Raw genomic sequence first — 26074 nt, forward strand, 5'->3', positions numbered from 1 at the left:
AGTAATTCTTGGTGACAGTTCCTGTAATTTGCAGAGTATTTTTTTCAAATTTGTGAATGAGTTTAAAACAAAAAAACTAAAACTTAGGAGCATAACCACCCAACCAAAAATACTTCTTCAGAGAAAAAAAAGGAAACAAATTGTAACATTCATTCATGACATTCCTTTAAAAAAAGTGTAGGTCTGATACTAACTAGCAGTGTTCTAAAAAATACCACACAGAGAATAATGCTTAATTCGTCACCAAACTGCAAACAACCAACCAGGCACCAAAAATGTCGTCGTGTAACAAATATTACAGTTACACAATGTCGTCAGTGACATTGAATAACTGTTCATTACGTATCTACACATACCGCATGCTGCCCTTTTAAATCATTAACAACCACATTTTATCCTACCCAAGCCCAGACAGTTCCAAAAGCAACTTTAACAACTCACCCCGGGAACTCGAGTGGCTAGACGTAACATTTTGGAGTGATTTTTCTGCACCAGAAAAACAGACGGATGACCTCCAAATGAGTTTCTTGAAAGCCAAAAGAACTCAACCTCTCACCCAGCAGAACCACAACGTTTATCGAACAAATCGTGTTAAAAACGAGGTTGACAATAGTTGAGCCATGATTGGTCAATCTCGGAGGTGTGTCTAAAAATGTTTTTTGCAGGTGGGTGGTGTCCTTAGAAGGGGAATATTATTGTCCCCGGTAGCAAATTTCATATCAATTATTGAGAGTGTTTGAAAAAAGAGAAACTTAAGTCCAACATTCCCAATTCATGTTGAGCCTACTAAATTGTTGTGAACAAAACATGCACCGAAATGTTTTTGGTTGATTCTCTATGTGGTTCGAAATTCTCCATGGAGATTCTACCTCCATGGTTCTGTATGTGGGGTGATTGAATCAATTGCCAATTATGGCCGGGCGATGACAAGCTAGCTAGCAGTCAAGCCAGGCTTAGCACAGTTTAATTTCAGAACAAAAATTTAACATTCAAATTCGATAATGAAATTTGTTACAACAGTTCAGTGATTTTTATGATGACGATTTTAAATAAAAGTTACTTTTTTGGGGGGGGGGGGGGGTAGACCTCTAAGAAATTCATAATAGTCAGTGTCATTGTAATTAAACATGCGATAGTCTTTGAGCCAACCAGTTTTCTGAGAAGATAAGAAAACAAAAATACTCAGAGAATGACTTTAAAAGAACAAAATTCAGGAATAAAACGATTTATGGTTGGGGGTGATTATTACTGTGGGAAGACTAATACATAACTCTACGTTTCGGACAATGATGACAGAGAGAGGGCGCTATTCATATTTTCCAGTCTCAAGATTATTTTGGTCTTATGATCTATACTACAGTACTACCTCCATTATCTAATCTAAAAAAATTAATAAAAAACTGATTGCGTTTTATTATTTATGTCGGTTGTGTGTCATTATAAGAAACCTAGCTTGGAAGGGACAAGCAGTCTTCAGTAACGAACAATTTGCCGCCTTATAAAGTATGTCCAGTTTGATCTAATCTAATTTGGAGTCAATCGGAGAATTGAACAGTACAGTGCAGACTGCAGTGCAGTGGGTCACGGATCGGATCGAGAGGGTGGTAAATTACTTCTTTATAATTATATTTGCATCTCATGATCTCTGAGTCCACCTCAGGACGTGTGAATAGTTGCATTTCACACCACAAAGATGTGTTTCTATTATTAAAAAACATTCTCGACAGTGGAAGTATTCTCTCACTGAGGTAACTACCCCCCCCCCTATGTATTACGACACTGTTCAATAACAAAAAACAGAAATATTGGTCATTTCCCCTTTGTTTTTGTTGGGGATCTGAGTTTAATGGAATTAAGCAAAGGGGCTATTATTAAGTCAATGTCCTCATGATGAAAGCAGGTCAGTTACTGCGTATATGTACGCGTGCACCCTCCCTATGGAGAGCGTGCATGTACTTGCAATAGCTGGAGGAGAGAGGTCCACAAACATCAACGACAACAGGCCTGTTTTGATCGCGACGACACAGCCCCAATATTGGTTGCGATAACGTAGAGGAGGGTTATGTTATCACAACTACCCCAATATAAGCCTAACAATACATCAACAACACTAGAGGAAAAGATGTAGAATCCAATCCCAATTATTTTCACTTGTAATGATTTAAATTAATGATTAGATTAATTATTTATTTATTTGTCTTTGTCTTATTTGTCATTTCTTGTTGTTTAAATGCAGGTGCACCTTGCCTGACATGAGTCTTTCAATCAACTAATTTCTTGAGAGTTTGAGCATTTTAAGATATCATGTCTTCAGAGCGGTTTGAGAGCCACCAGGAGGAGCTCCGGACATTATTTGAAGACCTCAAATACCGAATTGAGTTTAGGATACCTAAGGCTGATGGTGGTAAGTTCATTTTTTTTTTTATTGTTTGGAAGGGAAAATGAACAGTATTTTTACACTTAAGGGCTTTTTATCATAATCTGGGAAATACAAAAACTTTAGTAGTATCAGTTTGACCCATTTGTTTTCTTCTTCATTTTTTGTCAGAGGAGCGCAAGAAGTTGATTCGAGATGCAGAGAGAGGGTTAGAGGAGGCAGGCCTGGTGGTGAGTTGCAGGCTTTTAAAATAACTAACGGCACCCTCAGCAATTGCAGTGGTGGCCCGTGCTTTTGCCTGTGGGACCCTTTGCAAAGTTCCAATACAAAGAAGTTCCCCTTACCAAAGGAGAATTGCTGTGCCCCTTCAAGAGCAAAGTTTAAGGCCTGACTCGAGTTGAAGCAATGGAAGCAAATATAGTAGATACATACATGGTGTTACCACAGACTACGTAATAATTGAAGGGAGGTAGCGCTTTCAGCTCTACCAGCCAGGCTTCTGATTGATGATACCCAAGCCTACATCCGTATGGACTATAAAGGGGGTAATCCCGTTTCAGCCCCAGGAGTAGGTGGCAACGGCCCCGTACTTGAAAAATAGTTGATTTGTAGCCTTCAGGCCTTGTGTGTCCGGCGACTTGCATACAAAAAAATAATAAATACCACACCATGCAATGCCTCAAATCCCATATATAAACTGATTTATTTAACCCTTTTTTTCAGCTTCAAGAGATGGAGGAGGAAGCCAAGCCAGCCCCAGGCACGTATCGCAGTCAGATGGTCGCCAAAGTCAGGAACTTTCGTCGCGACATGGATAAAATCAGCAGAGACTTGGTCAGTCTCCTTTTTATCTGTTTGTCTTCTTGCATGTATTCCTTTTAAAATAATCTTGTAGAAGTAATTTAAGAAAGCTCCTTTAAAAAGTGATGTATTTTTGTTGTGAGCCTTGCTGCATTGTGGATTTGTCAATACTGTAAAAAATTATACATTCCGGGCATGATATTTCTTTTGCCCTTGAAAAAATCTGAAAATTGTGATTAAATAGTTTGAAATGTCTTTTTAAAGCCTACATCATTTGTAGGTCAACTCGTGTAATCAATAATATAAGATGCTTATATTTTTTTCCAAGGACCAACTTTCATGCCTGACATTTGTCACTGAAATAGTTACCAAAAGTAAGCTTGATTTTCTTCTACTTAAATAAACATGTAATAGTTTATATTTTCTGTATTTTTCTTGGACATTTCAGAAGCGAGCCAGCGGTAGTGGCAGCAGTCGCAGTGAGCTCTTCCACTCACAAAGTAACTTTGACAACCAGGTCAATGTAAGTGCATTTTTATCAAAGACTGTGAACATCATTAAGTGTAATTCAGTATCAATAAAAAAAAACTATCACTGCATGTAAAAGAACCCAGGACACACTTATCGCAAAGAGAAGGGGTTCACTTGGTGTTGCTTGCTGTGCGACTATATTCAATCATGAAGGCTGCACTTGAAAGGAAAAAAGAAAGAAAACTGCACATTTCAGTGAATCAAGGAAGACTATAGGTCGAAGGTACAAACAAGATTTGATTTTCAATTCTTCATTCATGATTTGTTGTGCTTTAGGCAGCCCAATCATCTCAACGCTCAAAGCTTTTGCAAGGACAAGACACGTTGAACAGAACCTCCCAAAGCCTGGATAGGACCCATAGAATAGCAGCAGAGACGGATGAGATAGGAGTGGGGATTATTGATGAACTGGACGGGCAGAAAGAACAACTCCTGAACGCCAAGGATAAGGTGAGAGTTTTTCTTAAAACCCTCCAACTGTCTGACTCCAACTGTCCAATGTGGTTTTGAATTGATAAATTGTGGTGACTCCATCTACATGTACATAGTGGAATGTAAACCCTGTAGTCTCTACTGTCTGACCATTCAATACCATTCCCTTTCGTTTTGAATGATTGATAAACTATGTCAGCCTGCAATATGATATCATACACTGAGCATAACATTGTTTTTATTTTTGATTGACAGCTGGAAAATATGGACAGCAGTCTTGGCAAAAGCAAACAGATTCTCAACACCATAGGCAGAAGGCAAGTTATTTACAATACTTGTTCACAGTGTTATTTAAGTTACAAGTGTAACCTGTATTATCAATAAATAGGTATGTAACTCATAAAAAAAAAGAGAGAAAATGGCCATTAATGCATTTACACATAAATGACAGATAAAACAGGTTACCAAATTGAAATCAGGGTAGTCAAAAGACACCCGAACACCCCTCTGTCTAACACCATGTAGAGATTCTCATGTGGATTGTATGTGGGTTTTTTTATTGGCAGGATTATAACCAACAAGCTGATCCTGGTGGGTATCATTCTAGTGGAGGCAGTCATCTTGGGACTTATCGTTTACTTCAAATTCTTCGCATCCTCTGGGAGCAAACCAACCCCTGCGCCGACACTTAAACCTCACACAACGTGACAAATGAAACTTCAATCACAGACCATGGTCCAGTTTCCTAGAGCTGCTTAAGCACAACAAGTAGCTTAGCATAACACGAGTATACTTAAGTAGGATTTGCAAATTTTGCATGGTGGAATCTTGATATAGTAAGGTTTGCGGTAACAATATGTAATGATAATCTCTGATTGAGTTGGGGTGGTTCTGAAAAGTATGCTTATGCAGAGTAAGGTTACCAGCTACACTACCATGTCACATGTACAATTTGTGACTGGTATCCTGATCATTTCTGCTTAGCAGAGAGTTGTTGAGCAATATTTTCTGCTTCAGCAGGTCTATTAAATAGGGCCCATAACAGAAGATTCATAATGGGAATAGAATAGTATGAAATGCCTCTCGAACTTTCCAAACTGAAAATTTTTAAGAGGACACTACTTTTCTCTCTTGAAAAGATGACAGAAATTAGACAAACTATAAATAGGAATGATTTCTTAATTCCCTTCCTCTGCAACCATTGGTGGGATTGTTGTATCAACTTATTCTCAGACCATACCTTTAAAGCTATTTAGTGTACACTTACAGCTTTTGTAAAAATCTCTGCTACTTTCTTATAAATTATCCAACTCCATTTTAAAAATGGTAATATTACCAAGGCCTTGTTGTACATTTGATAAGGCTTCTGAATTGTTTTTCTTTTGTTTATTGATATCATTATTGGTTTTGTAAACAATATTAAATTGAAGATAAACTAGGTTTCCCAAAACACCTGGATCCCTTTTTGTAAAAGTTATTGGTTTCATTGGGTACATAACCTCATGACGTGTCAAATAATGTTGCATAAATTGCGTTGGCCACCATCGCCAATGTAAAACAATGGAGCGATGGAAATAATTAAGCCTTTGTTTATGCGTCACACACCTCTCAATCAATGACAGGTCTTCCTTTGACCCCGGTGAGGGCGATGTTCTAGTTTGTGACATCATATGCAAGGATTCTATTCTATAGTACACAGTGGTTAAGCTTGGAATGGAATTTACTCACTCAATTAGCTTTAAGCTTCTATCAGCCAATTTACAGATTTAATGCAGACATGCCTGTTCGATTTGTTGTAAATAACCTTGTTTTTTTTTTGTAATCTCACTTTACACGGATGCATGGTTTACAGCTTGTTGGGAAAGGAACCCTTAAATAAAATTTAGTTTATTGTCCAAGGTAGACTAAGATTTCCTTTTTGTTTATTTTTTAGTGCCACAGAAATCTAATGGAATTTTCGTTTTTTTAGTGCATCTTGTTTTTTCTAAAATGGTAGCATATCTGGTAGTGAGAATCACTGTGATATTTAAGCGAAGTCTCATTTACAGATTATAGAATTGTAAATGTTTTACATGTACATATACCAAAAGTCATTATTTTAAGAAATAATAACTGTATGATATAAATACTGGAAAAGAATAAAACACTTCTTGAAATTAACAACAGAACTATTTGTAATTTATGCCGTGTCGTGACCATGTGGTCGAGGGTACTGGGCCTCATCAGCTTTGATTGCAGTGACCAACCTGCTAACAATTTTGAAATAATATGCAACTTATTTGAGGCATCATACTTGGAAAAAGTAGGAACAGTTTTAACAAATACAAAGGCTGACCTACATGTTCACATGGTGTAGGCTTTTATAGACTTTTCAGGCGTTTTAATCACAATTTTCCTGATTTTCCCCAAGGGCTAACAAAATTGGCAAACGGACTTAAGTAGGAAAAATACCATCCCTGTTCTTTCTATCTATGTGTGAACAACAACAAATTCATCTTTAAAAAAGTAAAAGATTAATGCAACAAAGGCATGTCAAATTTCATAACGAGGATTATTTATTTACATTTTGTTATTTGATGTAGTATCAGTATGCACCACTTTTAAATTGTCCATACAAAATAGCGTTACTTTACAAATGGTACTGACTCTAAAAAATAATTCATTCACAGGGACTGACCAAATCACACATAATTTTTTGTGTTCTTGTTTTGTGTCTCACTCCATAATATACATGTTATACAAATGAAATATTATTATATTGTACATTCACGATACTCGAGATACGATATACACTGTCATAATAATGCATACACCAGCAAAGACTCACAGTCAGCCTGTATGGACTGATCACTTCATTGATACTCAATACTCCAAACCAATTCAGGTTTCTACATGACGTACTTCAGGGCCCAACTTCAAAGAGCTGCTTGACAGCCGATTTTGTGCTTACTGTGCGATTTCCATTTCATAGCGCTGCTAACCGTAAGCACACGAAAAGGCATGTTAAACTTACGGTGCTTACTGCACGAAAATTAATGACGTCACGATGCAAATCCATAGTAAACGCGCAAGATGGTCGCCTGATTTTCTTGCTAACCTGTGAAATACGCTTATGCTTAAGCAAAATTTTCTGCTTACCATTAATCAGCTCTATGAAATTGGGCCAGATCACAGATTTCCATCCAGCTGTCTGACATTTATATAAAGCATGTACACAACACATCTCCATCCTTGCATCTCTTTAACATACACACACTTCACCACAAGATGATTGCGGCGAAAACATTAATCTTTCAAAACTTTTCTCACTGACGGACAAGTTGCACATTATTGAAGTACTCACAGCGATGCACAAGCATACTCACACGTTCACAGTTAATACAGCATACATTATCTAGGAACAGAATTGCGTACACATACCAACAACATAGTTACGTAAGACTCACAGGGGTCATTTTCAAATGGGAGATACCTTAACAGTTGGGAGAAACATTGTTTACGAGGGTTTTCAGGACAATATATGTTACCTGACTCAATTCTATAAACTTATTCTTGAAGGTTAAGGGCCATTTTCATTGTGAAAAGCTAAACACGCTCCCATTATTTAATAGATGTTAAATTTTGATTCAGGGATAAAGGATATTATTTGAATTTACCCTTACATCGATGTGTGTTATCACTGTATACTCATTACATTCTCGAGTTCTGTGAAAAAAAATCAAGGGCATGTTACTCAGGTGGGATTCGAAACCCACGACCTTTGCCAATCTAGAGCAGATGTCTTACCAACTAGACTAAGACTAAGATTGCCGGTAGCTAGAGGCTGCCACTATGTTAACTGCATCCTGCCACACTATTATGTGATTGTACATAAAACAATGGATGCTCATGAGTGTAGTCAGGAATAGTGGCACTCAAAACAAAGCTCACAATTGCAGTCACTAGGTGTGACTCACTCCCAGTTTGAACTACTCACTCCCTGCCTGAGGTTGGGCATACTCGCACTTCCTATGTGGCAACCTCTAAACATTTGAGCATACAGGGGAGGTCGATTCACAAAACTATTCCTTACTTAGGATCGATCCTAGGACGCGTCCTAAGTTAGGATGAGTTACTCGTCCTAACTCCAGATTAGATGAGTCCCAACTCTTTGTGAATTCGACCCCAGGAGTACACTCACATTAGCACAAGAGTAAAACACTTCCAATTTCTTAGTGTCATTTAATAGAAAGCAAATTTGTGTGCCAACTATAGCAGAAACATTTGCTAAATGTAAATGTATTTCACAGATTAGCAAGAAAATAAGGCAGCCAGCTTGCATGTTCACCATGAACATTGCTGTGTAATTCATTTGCGAACAGAAAGCAGCAGGTCAGTATGCATTTTCTTGTAACTACAGTTACAAGCACTATGAAATGGAAATGAAGCTCAGAATTCACCAACGATAGGCAGTGTGGTGAATAACTAGTGCCATTGGCATGTAGTTGCTATGGGTCTAGGCTCGATTTCCCAAAGAGCGAAGATTGATCTTAACTGTGTATCAATCTTAATTGCTAAGCAAAGTGATGTGACAATACAAATCACTATGGCCAAACTACCTTAAAAACAATCTTTAACAGTTGTGGTCCTAAGGTGTAGTTACTTTTTAAACATTATCTCTCTGTAAATAATAATTATTAACAAACATAACTATATATCACATATCATACAATATGTATATATACAATAGCACAGTCCTTAAAATTGGAAAGAGGGGGGGGGAGAGTGTAACACTGGTTAAATATAACATGACAAAAATATTAGAATAAAAACACTCCCACTCTTTGTAACATTTTCAGTGAGGAGACCAACCAATTGAAACCATAAATGTAAGGGTCGTGTTTGGTGGCCACATTTGTGCCAAAAAACTATCTGTGTACAGACCCCCTTGCACGTGACGACGCAAGACCCAAACAGCGCCCTCACTGGGGTCAACGAAGAACTATCATTAGCTGAGAGTTTTACGTGGTGTGAACACGTTACCATTGTTTTGACCTGAGCGATGGCCGCTAATGCAAGAGGTCTATTGTGTATTGTGTAGATGCATTCACAACAATTGATGTACTGTGGGCTAGTGTAGTTTATTTACCCTTCAAAACCCTAGTGAGTGATACTGAATGGTCAGACAATAGAAGGGTTCATTTGTTCGTATACAGCCATTTCGTGATGACAGCACTGTCTAGTGATGTGAAACGTATAACCCACAGTGAAACCATAATAGTGATATTTTTAACTGCACAGAAGAGACAAATTCATTACGAAGGGGGCAAACAATTACTGTGCATGAATAAAAACTAAGCTACATGTATAACTTCAGCTGCGACTTGAACGCTATCCAGGGTTTTAATTGGATAGAGCCCATCCAAACCCATGTATTGTTTCATTATGTTGGCCTAAGGACTGCACTAGTAAACGGGGCCCAATTTCATGGATCTGCTTACCGTAAGCACAGAATCGGCACTTACGGAAGCAGGGAATTCTGTGCTTACAGCAAGCGCATTTCATGGTCTAGCGGCAAATTTAGGCTTCTGCGTGTGCATACTAGGCATTCTACACTTACACCGCTAGCGCATAAATTTGGAGCTTGGACGTTAGCAGGGAATCGTGATCGTTAGCACAGAATTCAGCGGTAAGCAGAGCACTGTATAATTCAAACCCTCATGCCCAAAAAGTCCCCCATCCAGTGGCTCAGTCTTCAGTTGCACCTCTTTGAAGCCCAGTAAAGAAAGAGTAACTTTTCAAATTAGTTATGGAGTGCAAGCTGGAGCCGAAGTCATAGTCTAAGATGTAGCCAAGCTTTTAAAAAGTAAGCTCTTCTCAAAAGCTTGGCATCATCTTACAGATACTGGTTCCCTCACAACTGGTGCCCGACAACTGTTCTGCTAAGCAGTTTGACAGTGGGTCAAGATTACATGTTTAACCAGAGGTTAACACTTTCTCTCATGGAGACAAATAAGCATGTGTCCTATACTAAACAAAGGTTCAAAACATAAATGGAAGCCTGGGCGACTAGTGCGACTAGTATTGTAGTCGCGACTACCGCTTTTCATTTACTAGGTTGATCATGCCGCCTCGACTACTATAAAAGTAGACGCGACTACCTGCTTGGTGAACCAATTGTTGTGCTCACGACTACTCACAACAACATAATTTACTAATGTAACACAATCAGACATCAGTGACAAAGTCCCTCAATCCTTTCAGCGTATGAAGTTGTGACTATAATGCGCCTGCGTCAAACAATATGCTGCAATGCATATTGGGAATGAAAAATTAGTCGCAACGCGTGTCAAAGTTGCAACTGTTTGAGGTGCGACTAGTCGAGAAATAAATTTCACTAGTCGCCCCAGGCCTGGTTGGCAGTACCATCCTCAAGAGCATACAAACACTATTAAACTTTCCCCTTGGATTACAACCAACATTCATTAAAACTCATCACTACTGGTCCAATTCAATTCATCCTTCATCTCAATATAAACTACTAACATAAATATTTTGCTCAAGTTATTATGAGGTTTTGTTTTTTTCCGTTTGTATATTTCTGTACAACATTATTTGGAAACTGGTTTCTTGCTTTTATAATTGTACATGAATCAATTGATTAAATGTCCGGTCCAATTGCACAGTCTGATATATATATATATATATTGTTTACCTTCCTCTGACATTAAAACAAATGAAATTAACTCTTCATTTTAAACAAACACTTTTTCATGAACAAATAGTACTTTTGTTTTTCCCTCTCTCTGATTACTGCTTTACTGCAAAAGGCTTCCTTTCTTTTATCAATTACTGATGACGTACAAAGTAAAGCGGGTGTGACACATTGTATGATGCATGAAGCTCCGTTAACTTTACCTCCTAGGCATGGAATTTAATTAAGACCAAGGAGGTCATGGACTCTGTTGCCCCTGGTCTGGCCTTGGTGCCCCATTAAATGTCTTTCACAGACTTTGCAATGGAAGTGTCCTGTTGCAAAATGAAAATGGCCTTGCCCTCTTGAAGATAGAACTCCAGGCCTGACCCCTCCTGCTTGAGGACAGAACCAGAGTGTCATTAACCGAGAGGGCTAAGATTCATATTCCAAAGGGGGAGGGGGGAACTGAGTGGCCAACTAATTCAGTGTGCAACAATTAAGCAGATGTTGCAATAACTTTATCAGGGAGAGTCTGGCGCCCTCACTTGACTTGATACCGGTAAACTTCCCTATTCTCCAAGTCCGCTTGAACTTCGATGCTGCAACTGACGAATCCCACAGCAGAACAACATGAACACGTTGAACTCGACTACTAAAGAATGCTTTCTTTGATCATTGCTGAAATTTGTCGACAAGCATTCAGCGAAGCTTGAAGCAAAGGATCCTTTTTCTCTGGATTTCCCGACGACTGCTGACCAAAGAGAAATCATTGTTGTGTTGTCTCAAGAAACATGCTCAGTTGATTTGTCCAATGATTTCTGCAGATTAAAGCAGTTTAGTTGTCCATACTGAAGGTAGGGCGAAGTTCTCTGATAAGTCAAGTTTCAACGACCCTCCTGTTCTACTGTAATTGGTTTATCCTTTGACGCTTATACTGATTTTCAACAGTGGTAATTTATTTTTCACTCGCATTACTCATGACTTCCACTGGAATTAAATAAGTTCAACTTAAAAACATAAATTTAATTGTACTGTTTCACATAATATAATCTTAGAACTGTTCTGTGGGAACCGAGTGGCCCTTGGACTGGGAACTGTGCTGCTCATGGGGCCTTAACGGCACCGGGGGAGCGCCCAGGGGTAGTCTGTGCGGTACAGACGGCTGCGAGTGCTGTGGTTCTCCATAAGGCTGATTCGCCAGAGTTTGTTGGTTATTCAGCAACGGCGGTTGCTGTTGGACAGTTTGCTGCTGGTACGAGTGCGAGTGCTGTTGTAGCTGCTGCTGCTGCGGGTAGACTTTCTGCTGCTGTACTAACTGCGGTGGCAGTGTCCCAGGTTGCTGTTGCATTGGATCTGACGGCATGGAAGAACATGTGAAGTTTGCAAATTGGGAGTGCGAAGACTGATTGAGGGTTGGGGTCAAGGGTCCCTTGGGTTTGGCGACCCACGGTGAGTCAAACTGTGTAGGGTGCGGCACTGGGGATGGAACCTCCCGACGATGTAACGTTCCTGAAAGCGGGCTGCTGACCGATGCCGTCCGCCGTATATGCAGGTCGTGAGAGAAGGACGGACTCTTGCGATAAACCCTAGGGGGTACAGCCGGGCTGCTCCCATTCACTCCATGCTGGGGTTGGTGCGATGATGATGAGAAGGGCTGAGTTGATGCTCCGGTATAATGAGTTGGTGGTGCACCGTGCTGTGATGACAGGTACCCGGGTGGATGGTGGGTGGAGTTCCGACGAGGGGGCAGGGGCGGCTTGTAGGATTTGGGCGGGAGGAGGGGCGGTTCGGGTGATTCCATGGGTCTTGTTGGCGAGTTACTCCCTATCCTCATTCTCGGAGGGATTGGTGGGGGACTTTCCTCTCCTGAGGCTGCTCCTGCATGCCCACTGCAACCTACCAGACAATACAGAGAGAAGTTTAGTCCGTGTGTACACAAGCTTTGTCATTGGCTGTGAATATGGCCTAGACATTGCCTAGTGATTAATATTGCCAAAATGCACAAGTTAAAGCCTGCAAGCTTTGTGAAAACGAGCGTCAAAGCATCCCAGTCGGATCGATCTACATCATGTTAATAAGTTTTACAGCCAATTTGTATAATTGTAAGCCTAACAGTAATAATAATACTTACAATATTTTGCAAATTCCATAAAATGTATACAAGTGCATAACAAAATAAACCAAAAATAATAATAACTAATAATTATAGATTAGGATAATTTTTTATATTTATATAACACCTTAAACACCTTTAATATTAAAAAAAAAAAACATAAGCTAAAAGCTATCTTGACTTGTTCAAGCGATGAAAATGATAAGAAGAAAGCGAGAAGAAAAATACAATGTTATTTTGTTTAAAGCACAAAAATTTCAAAGTCCAAGTTAAAACACGATTGACCCCTTGCACTGACGTCCAATGTGTCTACTGTCTGCACATTGTCTGCCATTTTGGGAGTTAAATTGCATATATGAAAAAATATAGGGAGGGGTAAACAAACAATATAACACAAAGGGAAAATAGCACAACAAAGATTTGGTGTATTGATGAAATCGGGGCCCAATTTCATGACTTTGCTCACAGTGCATGCGCCGAATTTCTGCGTTAGCTGTGTAAGCGAAGAATGCCTAGTCATGGGGACAATACACACACACACACACTGCAAAAGTTCCCTGCTAACCCAGTACACTTGACAGGATTGCCTGCTTCTGTAAGCGCTGATTCTTTGCTTAAGGTAACCACAGCCATAAGATTGGGCTCCGATGCATTGGAACAATAGAATAAAGACTAAAATTGCAATTCAAAGGTACAAAACAAAAATACAATAAATTGAACCAAAGTTAACAAAATCTCACAATATGCACATGTTAAGAGGTACAATACAAGCATACATGTCCAAATCATACCTGTAACACAAGAAAATTATTAAAAACAATTTTTAAAAATGTGTATTTACAAAATGGATGAAATCTCTTGACCAATACACAAAGTAAAATCCCCTACCTATCTCTACAGCTGCAAAGACGCTGTTTTCACAGAACACATTGCTATTGGAAGGAGTGGTCGGTGTTCGAGGCGACGGCGGGCCGCCACTCATTGCTTTTGGGGATGTAATCGACTCCTCGTCTGTCGTTCTCTGCAAATGTGTCAACAAAAATAAGCTCAATCAACTTTTTTGCAACAGCTCCCATTGGTTTTCCTTTCCTGAACCGTGGACCCTAAAGATTGACTATCATTGGCTATTCAAACGCTGTACATAGCGCGTACATGTATGCACTGTTGCATTGATTATCATCAAATTAATGTATGGTGGTTGATGATGCTTAGTGCAATCCATCTATTGTCCTCTATTGTTATAGGTTCCCAGCTTGAATGTGTATACCTTCTTAAAGGGAAGGGACACTATTGGTAATTATCAAAGACCAGTGTTTTCACTTGGTGTATCTCAACATATGCATAAAATAACAAACCTGTGGAAATTTGAGCTCAATTGGTCATCGGAGTTGGGAGAAAATGATGAAAGAATTTTTTTTTTTTTTTGTGCTTTCAGATAAGAATAAAAGACTTCTAGCTAGAAGTCTTTTTAAGCTAAATAACCTCTTTCTCAAAAACTACGTTACTACAGAGGGAGTTGTTCCCACAATGTTTTATACTATCAACAGCTCTCCAATGCTCGTTACCAAGTCAGTTTTTAAGTTAATATTTGTTTTGAGTAATTACCAAACGTGTACCTTCCCTTTAAACACACAGCAGTGTAAGGGTAAAAACCAAAAATATTGTAACTATCACATGTACTACTTGAATCTATATTACCGAGGATAGGGATGTCCGTAGCTCCATATTGGATCCTGACGTTTGACCTCTCAGGGTACCAGCTATTGACATGTGGCGACCAGCAGTGGGCTTCAGGCCAGGGGACTTTAAGGAATACTCAAACTTCTTAGGCTGGAAGAATAACAGATAAGAAAAAGAAGAACAATTTAAATCATCTCCAAATCTTTAAACAAGAAACAAAAACAAATTTCATCATTCAACATACCACGAACTCCACAAGCGCCAAACAAAATAATAAACAATAATTAATAACACCATGAGACAATGATTAAAAAGCTAAAACCACAAAATAAGCACAAAAAAATGAAAAAAAATGTAAAAAGCGTTGAAAAGCCACAATCCATTAAAATCATATACAAAAGATCCTAACAGGACTCTAACAGGATCCTAACGGCATAAAGTCATGAGACACTGGATAGAAAAATTAATGTAATTGGAGAACCAACAAAACAATGACACAGTTGGTAAAAAGCATGTTTATTAGGATAAGTCTTTAGAACAGATTGAAGAACATACAGGCTACCAGCGGAAGTGTAAATTCCTTGTAGCCTTTCAGAAAGACTCTGCTAGGGTGCAAAACGCATGCCCGTTATCACTTTTTTTTTATAGGTCAGTTTGGTTCTTTTCAAACCAAAACTCATTGATACTTACAAACTTTGGTGGCTGTTTGGAGTTCCTTGGCTCTATCTCAAGAGACTTCTCATACAAATAATCGTTGAAGTCTTTCTCGCACATACTCCCCATCGGGTCAAGAGCCTCAAAGAATTTCTGAAACAAAAAATAAAGTGGGGGGAATGTTACCAAATGCCAAAAGCATATAATTATGTACAAAAACTTTTTCATTTGTCTACTGCTGAAGGCAAATAAGAACATATAACTGAACAAATATTTTTAAGAATCGATTGACTGACCCTCATTTCTGGGTTGCCCCGCAGGCAATACGGCTGGTTCTGGTATTGCTGAATCTCTCCAGTAATCTCTGCAACTTTCCTCCTCTTGCTGAAGTTGATCAAACCCTCGACGGAGGATTGCAAGAAGTCAGGGTTACCCTGCTCAGTGAAGAGGATGTTGGAGAGGTACATACCTGCAAGTTAAAGGGGACAGACAGAAATAGGGAGGCTTGATTTACTCTTTAGAGACCCTAGCAGCCAAAGTGGCTGGTACCAAAATTCTATCTACCATGTTTGCTCTAACTCAAACCCCAACCAATGATAGGTCTTCCAGGCCTATATGCTTCGTTTTTGAAAAGGCAAGTGCACCAAGGCTGTTTCTCTTAAGCAAAGGGCACCCTATGAGGAAATTGTAAATTTCTACTGGAGCATTTCAAGGGCACCAAGGCAATGGCAAGGGGCAACGGAGGCAATCGCCTCCGATGCCTCTGTGAAGTATCAGGCCTGGTCTTCCTTAGACTGATCCCCTGTCTTTATCCACAAGGAAAAATACAGGCACTGGTTTTACAGACCCAATGATTTCATTGGATACAATGATTTCATTGGATAAAGGTGCAGTGAAGTACGCTTTCTATATCTGTGTTATGATTGGTCTGCTCCAAAGTGACAAGTTTGTCAGCTACACCATCAGCAAGAACTTTTTGATCGTCTGCTGCTGTGAGCATGTACAATGGTTACATTCGATATGATTGCTTAATTATATGTAATGTTGTTTTATTCACAATGTACATGTACGTGTGTAGACTATCAATCTTCGCCATGTGAATGGATGCGAGGCAACTGGTAGGATCTTGCAAGTCGCTTAGGGCTGGTATCTTGCATTATTTGGAGCCTTGAAGTGTGACGGACGCAAGATGTTCGTGATACTTCAACCTCCAGCCAATGATAGGTCTTTGAAAGGTCTTCCTTTGACTGTTTCACAGATAAGTTTGTACATACCTACAAAGGGTACACATGGCGGATTGATGGAGCGAAGCTTCTCTGTGTACCTCTTATAATGATCACCAGAGAGCTCCTTTGCCTCCTCCAATGCTTGCTTCTTCCTTGGAGATAATTCCTAGTCATCAAAAAAATAAACCACTTAATTTGTTTGTTCTGTCGATGGGAGATCGCTTAACATTACTAATAATAAATAATAATAAAGAATATTTATAGGGCGCCAAAATCCACCAAAATGAGGTGTTCAAGGCGCACAGGAGGGGGGACCAATTACACATAGGCGAGATTAAACAATGTGGTTTTCAACTTAATCTTAAAAGTATTGAGATTAGAAATATTGCGGATTTGAAGAGGTAAGTCATTCCAGAGTGTGGGTCCAGCATGGGAAAATGACCTATCACCCCATGACTTGCTACTCTTAGTAACCTGTAGCATGCATGTATTGGAAGATCGGAGAGATCGCACAGGAGTATAAGCTTCAAGGTAAGGGCTACACTTAACTAATTTGGGCAGTCAACTCAAATCAACTGTTACCAGGGGCACTTTGCCACCTACCTCTAGGGCTGAAACAGGTTTACCCCCCCCCCCCCCACTTCACAGTCCATAAGGACTGAGCAGAACTTTTTATGAAGCAGTTATGGTTAAATGTCTGCTCAAGGGCTAGTGTCATGACTGGGATTCAAACCCACACTCTGCTGCTGAAAACGCCAGAGCTTGGGTCCGGTGACTTATAAACCGCTTGTCCACGACACGCCACTTAGTATCCCTATTGTTCATATTCATCATTTCCAGTAAAAAAAAAACATGGAATTTAAAAAACTACATTGCACTGTAACAAACACGTCCCTTGTTGCAAATGTTTGCCAGCACTTAAATGTCATTAGAATTTGAAGTGAGCACAGTGGAATTATGTCTTATTTACAAAACAAGAAACCTAGGAACAACTACTTACCCTGAATGTGTGTTCTAGTCTGTAAATAGCAGATGAGTTAAGTGCACTAACTACCTCCAAGACGCCATTGAAGTTATTCAACTCTTGAAATACCTGTGAAGAGAACATCAATAGCAAATTTGCTACTAGAATACAAAATTTGACAAAATACTCAATTCAAATCCACTTCCCATTTCATCCTTTTGAAAATAACACATAATTACTAAATAGTTTAAGCAATTTTAGGCATTGCATGGTAAGGTATCTATACACATTTGGTTTGTGGTAGATTATGTTCTTTTGAGAACTTGGCTTGCTTTATATTCTACTACCGCAACGAAGTAGATTAGTTATGATAAATTAAGAAGGCACTATATGTACTTCTCTCTGTAAAGCAGAAGTACTGAAAGTGTGATACAAGAATAACATTTTGTTTTGATACCCTAATAAAGTGTGGTAAGCTCCGTTTCCGCAGTGGTTTCCCTCCCCCCAATTCCTGCAAAACAAATTCTACAGTGACTCGGGAAGGATTTGAACCAACGACCCCCTGACATTCTAGAGCAGGGGCCAATTTCATAGAGCTGCTTAAGCAAAAAAAACAATTGCTGAAGCACGAAAATATCTCGCTTATTTTACACATGGTACTGGCCAAAATTTCATGCCATATACATTGTTTGTGACTGGCATTTAGCTTTTGTTTTCTTAGCATAACAATTGAGTGGAGTCTTGGCCGGTAATCTGATTCTACTAAGCAAGGATTTTTTTGCTACAGCAAAATATTGTGCTTAAGCAGCTCTTTGAAATTGGGCCCCGATGTCTTAAAAACAGACCACGTGACAGCGGAGTGTTTATCACATATCATTGCAGGGGAACGTTCTTCAACCCAAAAATAACCTGAACAGGAATCTTGTAGACACTTTGATTTATCATTGTCAACCATTTTGAATAGTTATTTCTTTCCCTGTTCATTACCATCATTATCTCAATCACTCTTGTGAGTACAGCTATCCGTTCCTCAAAGTTCTCAGCCTCAACGATGCATTTCTCCAACCATAAAATGAGCTGAAATAAGAAGAAAGTAAATTTGCATCGGGGATAAAGAATATTAACTTTGGTTTTTACCCATACACCAATGTGTGTTAGCACTGTATATTCAGTACTTCCCCCGAGTCCTGTGAAAAAAATATCACAGGCATATTACTCGGGTGGGATTCGAACCCACGACCATTGCAATTCTAGAGCAGTGTCTTACAAACCCGGTAGCTAGAGGCAGTTCAAATCCTATGTTTACTGATTCGTTGCGGTACCCGCTGCCAAACACATAGGATTCGAACTGCCTCTAGCTACCGGGAAATCTCGGGTAATATGCCTGTGATATTTTTTCACAGGACTCGGGGAAGTACTGCGTATACAGTGCTAACACACATCAAATTTAATAAGAAGAAAGTACAAAACCATTAAACAACTTAAATAATGAACATATTCCTGTAATGCTTAAAACCCTTCAGATAAAAAACAACTCCAAACATCCTGTCAACCATACTAGGAGCTGAAGAAATTTTTACAATCAAAACAATTTTTTTTTATATAAAGAATTATGAGTGACCATTGGAGTTTCTCAGACTAGAGACAGGTGCCATGTCATGTCACAAGGTTTTGGGCAAGCATTTGTGCAGAAACGCAAGAGACATCGAATACCCATATGTAACTCTGAATGAATGTGTATGGCACAATGGTACCAGGGTTTACCCATATGGAGGTAGTCTGGGAATCCCATTTGTTTGTTTACGTGTGACCAATCAAGACATTGTATAAGACATTATTCAATATCTAACTCGCAAATGGCTCATTTCATAAAGAAAAATGTTACACAGCAATTTTATCTTAAAACATCTGCCACAACTTGGCTAGTTTACACACTATATGATATCGGACACTTTTGTGGACAGTAGGTGGCAGCAGACTTACCAGGCATATCCACGTTCTCGAATCCTCAGAACTCCGTTTTACGTGGTCAGTCTGCTGCCACCTAGCGTTCCCAGGTCTCCCATGGAAATGGCTGAAATGTTTACTTCTACCCAGTGCAATTATAGTTCAGTCTAGTTTAAGTGTACTATTTTTTTACATTTTGAAATCTTACCATGTTAGAATGATGCATCATTTTCAGTAGGTTGGGTGACGTTATATTCTTACCATGTTACAATGGTGAATCATTTTCAGTAGGTTGGGTGACGTTATATTCTTACCATGTTAGAATGGTGAATCATTTTCAGTAGGTTGGGTGACGTTATATTCTTACCATGTTAGAATGGTGAATCATTTTCTGAAGTTGGGCGACCATATATTCTTACCATGTTAGAACGGTGAATCATTTTCAAAAGTTGGGCAACCATATATTCTTACCATGTTAGAATGGTGAATCATTTTCAGTAGGTTGGGCGACGTTGTATTCTTACCATGTTAGAATGGTGAATCATTTTCTGAAGTGGGGCGACCATACATTCTTACCATGTTAGAATGGTGAATCATTTTCAGTAGGTTGAGCGACCATACATTCTTACCATGTTAGAAGGGTGAATCATTTGTAGTGGGTTGGGCGACATTATATTCTTACCATGTTAGAATGGTGAATCATTTTCAGAAGTTGGGCAACCATATATTCTTACCATGTTAGAATGGTGAATCATTTTCAGTAGGTTGGGCGACCATATATTCTTACCATGTTAGAATGGTGAATCATTTTCAGTAGGTTGGGCGACGTTGTATTCTTACCATGTTAGAATGGTGAATCATTTTCAGAAGGTTGGGCGACCATATATTCTTACCATGTTAGAATGGTGAATCATTTTTCTGAAGTTGGGCAACCATATATTCTTACCATGTTAGAATGGTGAATCATTTTCAGAAGTTGGGCAACCATATATTCTTACCATGTTAGAATGGTGAATCATTTTCAGTAGGTTGGGTGACGTTATATTCTTACCATGTTAGAATGGTGAATCATTTTCAGTAGGTTGGGCGACGTTGTGTTCTTACCATGTTAGAATGGTGAATCATTTTCAGAAGTTGGGCAACCATATATTCTTACCATGTTAGAATGGTGAATCATTTTCAGTAGGTTGGGCGACCATATATTCTTACCATGTTAGAATGGTGAATCATTTTCAGTAGGTTGGGCGACGTTGTATTCTTACCATGTTAGAATGGTGAATCATTTTCAGAAGGTTGGGCGACCATATATTCTTACCATGTTAGAATGGTGAATCATTTTTCTGAAGTTGGGCAACCATATATTCTTACCATGTTAGAATGGTGAATCATTTTCAGAAGTTGGGCAACCATATATTCTTACCATGTTAGAATGGTGAATCATTTTCAGTAGGTTGGGTGACGTTATATTCTTACCATGTTAGAATGGTGAATCATTTTCAGTAGGTTGGGCGACGTTGTGTTCTTACCATGTTAGAATGGTGAATCATTTTCAGAAGTTGGGCAACCATATATTCTTACCATGTTACAATGGTGAATCATTTTCAGTAGGTTGGGCGACGTTGTATTCTTACCATGTTAGAATGGTGAATCATTTTCTGAAGTTGGGCGACCATATATTCTTACCATGTTAGAATGGTGAATCATTTTCAGTAGGTTGGGCGACGTTGTATTCTTACCATGTTACAATGGTGAATCATTTTCAGTAGGTTGGGCGGCCATATATTCTTACCATGTTAGAATGGTGAATCATTTTTAGTAAGTTGGGCGACGTTATATTCTTATCCTTCTTTGTCCACACCGTACCGACCAGTTCAGATGGCTGAACAGCTCGGAACAAATCTGCTTCTAGGATGGTCAGCTGACGAGCAATCTCTATTGGATGCAACTATAGAAACAAAAAAATGAGAACCGGTTATTAAGGTTCAATTTCAAATATCAAGTTCTAAACCACAAGGGAAACAGACCGGGTAAATTTAAAATAACGTTGCATCGTAAACTTCGGTGTAATCTCTGGCTAACAGTCGAATGGCTTCTGACTCGCTCCCCCGAACAAAGATATTGACAAAATAAGGAGATTGCCAATATATGTCTAGATACTCAGTTGATAGAGTGCCTGCACCTTAAACTGGAGATTGTTGGTTCAAATTCTACTCTAGTCAATTTTTCTTTGTTCAACCCCAAAAGTTTCAAATTCATGCTATCATATCTATTTCAGAAACTAAGGCTCAATTTGATGGGGGTTGGGGGGGGGGGAGGAGTGGGGAGTGCTCACAAAAATTGTCTTCAAGCAAAAATTAGCATGGCACCACTCACAAACAACATACATTCCATGGTACATTGGCTGACAACCTGTTTCTACTAAGCAAGATTTTTCTTTCAAATAAGAAATTGGGCACAGAAAATTGTCCTTTATGGATGTATGATTATGAAGCATGGTGAAACTTGATCCCTATAAGCGTTCATTACGTACTGTCATTAAGTCGTACTCCAGGGCAAACTTTGCAATGTGCGTCTCTAGGGTCGGAGGATCCTTCTCAAATGTGATCTCTCGGATCAGCTGATCTGCTTCTTGCTGTGGGTTAAATTAGAAATGGGTAAATTGTTATCAAATAAATAAATAATTTATCAAATAAATGTATCAAATAAATTTTTATCAAATAAATTAAGGTGGGTTTAGAAGTTGTATTAAGCAAATAAGAATTTGGTAGGAGTAGGTTTTGAACTCTTAATCGGTGAATGAGAAATGAGTTTAAATGGATTTGGAATACCCTGTAAGGTAAATGAGAAATGGGTTGAATTGTTTAGCAGAAAATACTGCTTCACAAACTTTGTTGCTAAGCAAATATTTATTGGCACCAGTCACAGCAATGTAAACTTAATGTAATTTTGGCTTGTTACCTGTTTATTTCAAGCAAAACTTTTCTGTGCTTAAGCAAGTTTATTGTGCTTACAGGCTTTATGAAATTTGGCCTTTTTTTGTAACTGCCAAACTTACCCTTCTTTGTACAATTTTCTTGATAGACTCTGCCCACTTCCTCATGGCCTTTCCCCTGACTTGATCTATAAACTCCATCAGCCTTGGTAGTAGCTCTGTGCTCCGCTCAAAATCATAGAAATGACGATCAACCCAGTGTCTTAATACATTCAGTACTCTGTCAAGGGGGAGAAAGAGAGAGAAACATTGGAAACAAATTAATTATCAACCTTTTAAAAACCAAATCATGTTTGGCTCTGTTTGCTTATTTAATGCCCCAGACAGAGAGTGCATGTTTTCGAAATTACTGAAAGCGGCTAAACCGGGCAAAAGCACTAGCTTTGAAAAGGGTCTTAAATCATCCAGTTTTTAAAGACATTTACCTTAAAGGGTTCAGGTATGTTTTATAAATCACAAAACACAATTGCTCACAGATTTACGTTAAACTTACATGCTTCAAAGATAATGATGGTGAAAGCTTCCTTTAAAATACTACTTGCTGAGGTTTTTTTATTTTTTTTAATTTTTTTTATATATTTTTGTTATGCAAGTCGCCAGACACACAAGGCCTGAAGGCCACTTCAAGGTGTGGGCTACAATTATTTTTGTCCAGAGGCACCTACTCCTAGGGTTGAAACAGGGTTACCCCTTTCATAGTCCATACGGATGTAGGCTTGGGTATCATCAGTTCGAAGCCTGGCTGGTAGAGCAGAAAGCACTACCTCCCCAATTTTATGTAGTAAGTGTCACGACTGGTATTCGAACCCACACTCTGCTGACCAGAGCTTGAATCCGGTGCTCTTAACCGCCGACAATGAGGTGCTGTATTTTTGTGATACGAGTTAACCAATTTCACGACAATAATTTTGGGTTAGAAACAGTGAAGCTGTTGATAATTTTGAACATTTTGAGAAAAGATTTCGTTCTGAGGAATGTGGTTTTAGAGATCTACCTTAGTTGTATGGGTTGGGCATATTCCTTACGGAACCTTTTTAGATCCTCTCGTACTACAGTAGCTCCTCTGTCCATCGCAATGCGATCCTCCTCAGTAGGTGGTGGGTCTTGAATCTCAAATGTAAACAGCTCAAATTAAGGTCAACAATTTACTAACCGCCATAATTCACATTGTTTCTTCTAGATGTCAGATCTGTGTTTGATTCCCTTCACAAGTTTTTGTCACCATTTGTTTTTTAAACTGGTGTCACTTTTAAATATATGATATCCAACCAAGACGGCATTGAATTTGAGCTTTTGACTGGCACACAAAATTCCTCTTGGATCACAAAACTGAACTTGATCTTCTTTGAATAGGACTTTGAAGCCAAGGCCTGACAAAACAAGAACACTGGCAACAAGCCTTGCTGGATTTTTTATACTGACTGGATTTTCTTATTTACCCAGTCAGTTTCCCTTGTGGTTTATAATATTTAGATTTTTCTAGCTCAACTTTAAAACAAGGATATCTATCGATGAGCAGAGACAGTAGTTCCTGAGGTTTGCAGAATGACCTGTATGTCGTCAGGAACGTCCTGACAAACGATGGGTCGGCATACTTGTGGTATGTCAGTCTCTCAATCAGCTTGAGGAGGGTACCACCCTTGATGAGCGGTACCCCGGCGCGGGACTTCTGCCCTTCCTCAAAGACAATGTTGTCCGGCGAGTCTTCCTCTGCAAATCTGGGTTTGATGAAAGAAATGGGTTTGTTTAACGCCAGTCACAAAAACGATGACTGATACTCACATGTGATGGGATTAAGCAAAATGAGTCTTTTGTCGACCCAGTAATTTGTTTACATTTGAAAAAGAGCATATCTTTGCTTTAACACTATTAAGACCCCAGGTTGATACCACTTTGGTTCAAAAATTGTGAATGTAGAAACAAAAGTAGATACAAGAGAATGAAACAGAGTTAAAGGAGTTTATTGAACATAATGTTGGCACATTTTCTTTCAATGCTAATTTTAACCACTTTTTGATGTTACTTATCTGGATGGAAGTTACCAATATAAAATAGGTCGCCCAGCCAGAGATTGGTGTGGGACTTTAGAATTGATTTAAATTGAAATGGTTTAAAGGCAGTGGACACTAGTGGTAATTACTCAAAATAATTATTAGCAGAAAACCTTGCTTTTTAATGAGTAATGGGGAGAGGTTGGTGGTACAAAACATTGTGAGAAACAGCTCCCTCTGAAGTGGAGTAGTTGTCGTGTGACAAGAGTGATTTTTTCTTTCATAGTTATCTCGCAACTCCGACGACCAATCGAGCTAAAATTTTCACAGGTTTGTTATTTTATGCATATGTTGAGATACAGCAAGTAAGAAGACTGGTCTTTGACAATTACCAATAGTGTCCAGTGTCTTTAATGATAAAAATGTATCACAGCCAGAGGCTGAATTAAGACAATTTTTACACATAAGAATAAAAACGGACAATTACTAGGTTGAATTAAAACTGTTGATAGTATGATGACTTACTTGTACTCTTCCGGCGTGGGTAGTCTGAGCGGTTGCTGCGCTTCTTCTTCAGTTAATATAGTATCTAACATTCTCTCAATAGTACTGCAAGGTAGAGATATACAAAGAACAAGACGTTAACATCCAAACAGCCTGTGAGCTGTATAGAGCACTGTAGATGTCATAGCATGGCTTTTTACCACTAGTTGCTGAGCCCACCTAAGTGATTTGCCTGTGGACTTAAATTTCTTCACAGAACTCGGGAAAGTGCTGAGGGTATACAGTGCTTAATACACAACAGTGTAAGGATAAAAACAAATTAGATTTTTCATCCCTGATGCAAACTAACATCTACTTTACTAAAGATATCATTGCATACTTTTTTTCACAACTAATTGTTGAACTTCGGTCTGAAAGCAGGATGAAGGCTTACCTTCTTAGACATAACGTTGTGAGTGCCTCCATCCAATTGGTTTTCTCCTCCTGGTTCTTAGCAAAGAAGATGATTGCCGGATGTTGATCCTTTAACTTGATTTCAAACCCAAACTTGAAATCTGACAAAGAAACAAGAGTGAGAACAAAAAATTTTTTCAAAAGGGTTGATGTTTAGAGAAGCAGATGAGAAAACAATGGACATACATTTCTCAAGTGATGGTTGATGAAAGATTGTGTTAGAACTCAGGACCCATTTCATTGAGCTCCTTAAGCACAAACAGTAGCTAAGCACAACAACACAATGCTTACCAGATCATGAATACCAGCCAAAAGACCATGTCACATGTGCAATTTGTGACTGGTATTCTGCTCATTTCTGCTAAGCAAGAAAAAGTAAAATTTAATGGAGCTTCTTGAGCAGAAAAGAGTAATAAACAATGTTCCTCTAGGCAAAAAAGCAGGATACCAGTCACAGATGATATATGAAAGCCAGCAACATAAAAAATATTGTATCATCAAAATCAAGATTAATGTTGAGAAACTGTGTGTTGCAGAATTGTGTTGTCATTTAGCCTTTAAAAAAAGACTAGGATTGTCAGTGGGTTTGAATCCAACCCAAGTGATTTGCCTGTGGATTTTTTTTCTTCAAAGAACTCAGAACTGAGTGTACAGTGCTTTATAATCATCGGTGTAAGAGTAAAAACAAATTATGTACATTTGTTAAACAGCAAAATACATTTTCTCAACATCA

General features: G+C 38.8%; 3 protein-coding genes across 4 annotated transcripts in view; 1 reads left to right on the top strand and 2 right to left on the bottom strand.

The window, feature by feature from the left end:
- The window catches only part of LOC139946647 (probable methylmalonate-semialdehyde/malonate-semialdehyde dehydrogenase [acylating], mitochondrial), a 72135-nt gene extending 71574 nt beyond the window's left edge, over window positions 1-561 (bottom strand). For both annotated transcript variants that reach the window (XM_071944345.1, XM_071944344.1), the window contains exon 1: window positions 442-561. In XM_071944345.1, coding sequence (XP_071800446.1) covers window positions 442-471 — 30 coding nt within the window. In that variant the 5' untranslated portion in view covers window positions 472-561. The remainder of the gene's footprint in view (window positions 1-441) is intronic.
- A 794-nt stretch (window positions 562-1355) lies between these two features.
- On the top strand, window positions 1356-6547 carry LOC139946673 (vesicle transport through interaction with t-SNAREs homolog 1B-like). Its single transcript, XM_071944346.1, has 8 exons — window positions 1356-1604; window positions 2237-2404; window positions 2549-2607; window positions 3101-3211; window positions 3627-3701; window positions 3986-4159; window positions 4397-4458; window positions 4708-6547. The coding sequence occupies exons 2-8, from the start codon at window positions 2305-2307 to the stop codon at window positions 4847-4849; spliced, it is 723 nt and encodes a 240-aa protein (XP_071800447.1). The 5' UTR covers window positions 1356-1604; window positions 2237-2304; the 3' UTR covers window positions 4850-6547.
- A 131-nt stretch (window positions 6548-6678) lies between these two features.
- The window catches only part of LOC139946631 (son of sevenless homolog 2-like), a 46310-nt gene continuing 26914 nt past the window's right edge, over window positions 6679-26074 (bottom strand). The window contains exons 14-28 of the mRNA XM_071944343.1: window positions 25322-25442; window positions 24910-24993; window positions 23897-24111; window positions 23388-23508; window positions 22457-22613; window positions 21932-22033; window positions 21191-21346; window positions 18442-18531; window positions 17491-17583; window positions 16539-16656; window positions 15561-15733; window positions 15301-15417; window positions 14629-14760; window positions 13819-13951; window positions 6679-12713 (exon numbers count right to left, since the gene is read on the bottom strand). Of these exons, the coding sequence (XP_071800444.1) occupies window positions 11869-12713; window positions 13819-13951; window positions 14629-14760; window positions 15301-15417; window positions 15561-15733; window positions 16539-16656; window positions 17491-17583; window positions 18442-18531; window positions 21191-21346; window positions 21932-22033; window positions 22457-22613; window positions 23388-23508; window positions 23897-24111; window positions 24910-24993; window positions 25322-25442 (2657 nt within the window). The 3' untranslated portion in view covers window positions 6679-11868. The remainder of the gene's footprint in view (window positions 12714-13818; window positions 13952-14628; window positions 14761-15300; window positions 15418-15560; window positions 15734-16538; window positions 16657-17490; window positions 17584-18441; window positions 18532-21190; window positions 21347-21931; window positions 22034-22456; window positions 22614-23387; window positions 23509-23896; window positions 24112-24909; window positions 24994-25321; window positions 25443-26074) is intronic.

The sequence above is a fragment of the Asterias amurensis genome, chromosome 1 (assembly GCF_032118995.1).
Source record: "Asterias amurensis chromosome 1, ASM3211899v1".
NCBI lineage: Eukaryota > Metazoa > Echinodermata > Asteroidea > Forcipulatida > Asteriidae > Asterias > Asterias amurensis.

What these genes read in the sequence shown, in the direction of transcription:
- LOC139946673 (XM_071944346.1), top strand. Translation starts at nt 2,305, where the DNA reads ATGTCTTCAGAGCGGTTTGAGAGCCACCAGGAGGAGCTCCGGACATTA. An exon ending in TCCTGAACGCCAAGGATAAG is followed by an intron (nt 4,160 to 4,396) that starts GTGAGAGTTTTT and finishes TTTGATTGACAG; the next exon opens with CTGGAAAATATGGACAGCAG. An exon ending in CTCAACACCATAGGCAGAAG is followed by an intron (nt 4,459 to 4,707) that starts GCAAGTTATTTA and finishes TTTTATTGGCAG; the next exon opens with GATTATAACCAACAAGCTGA.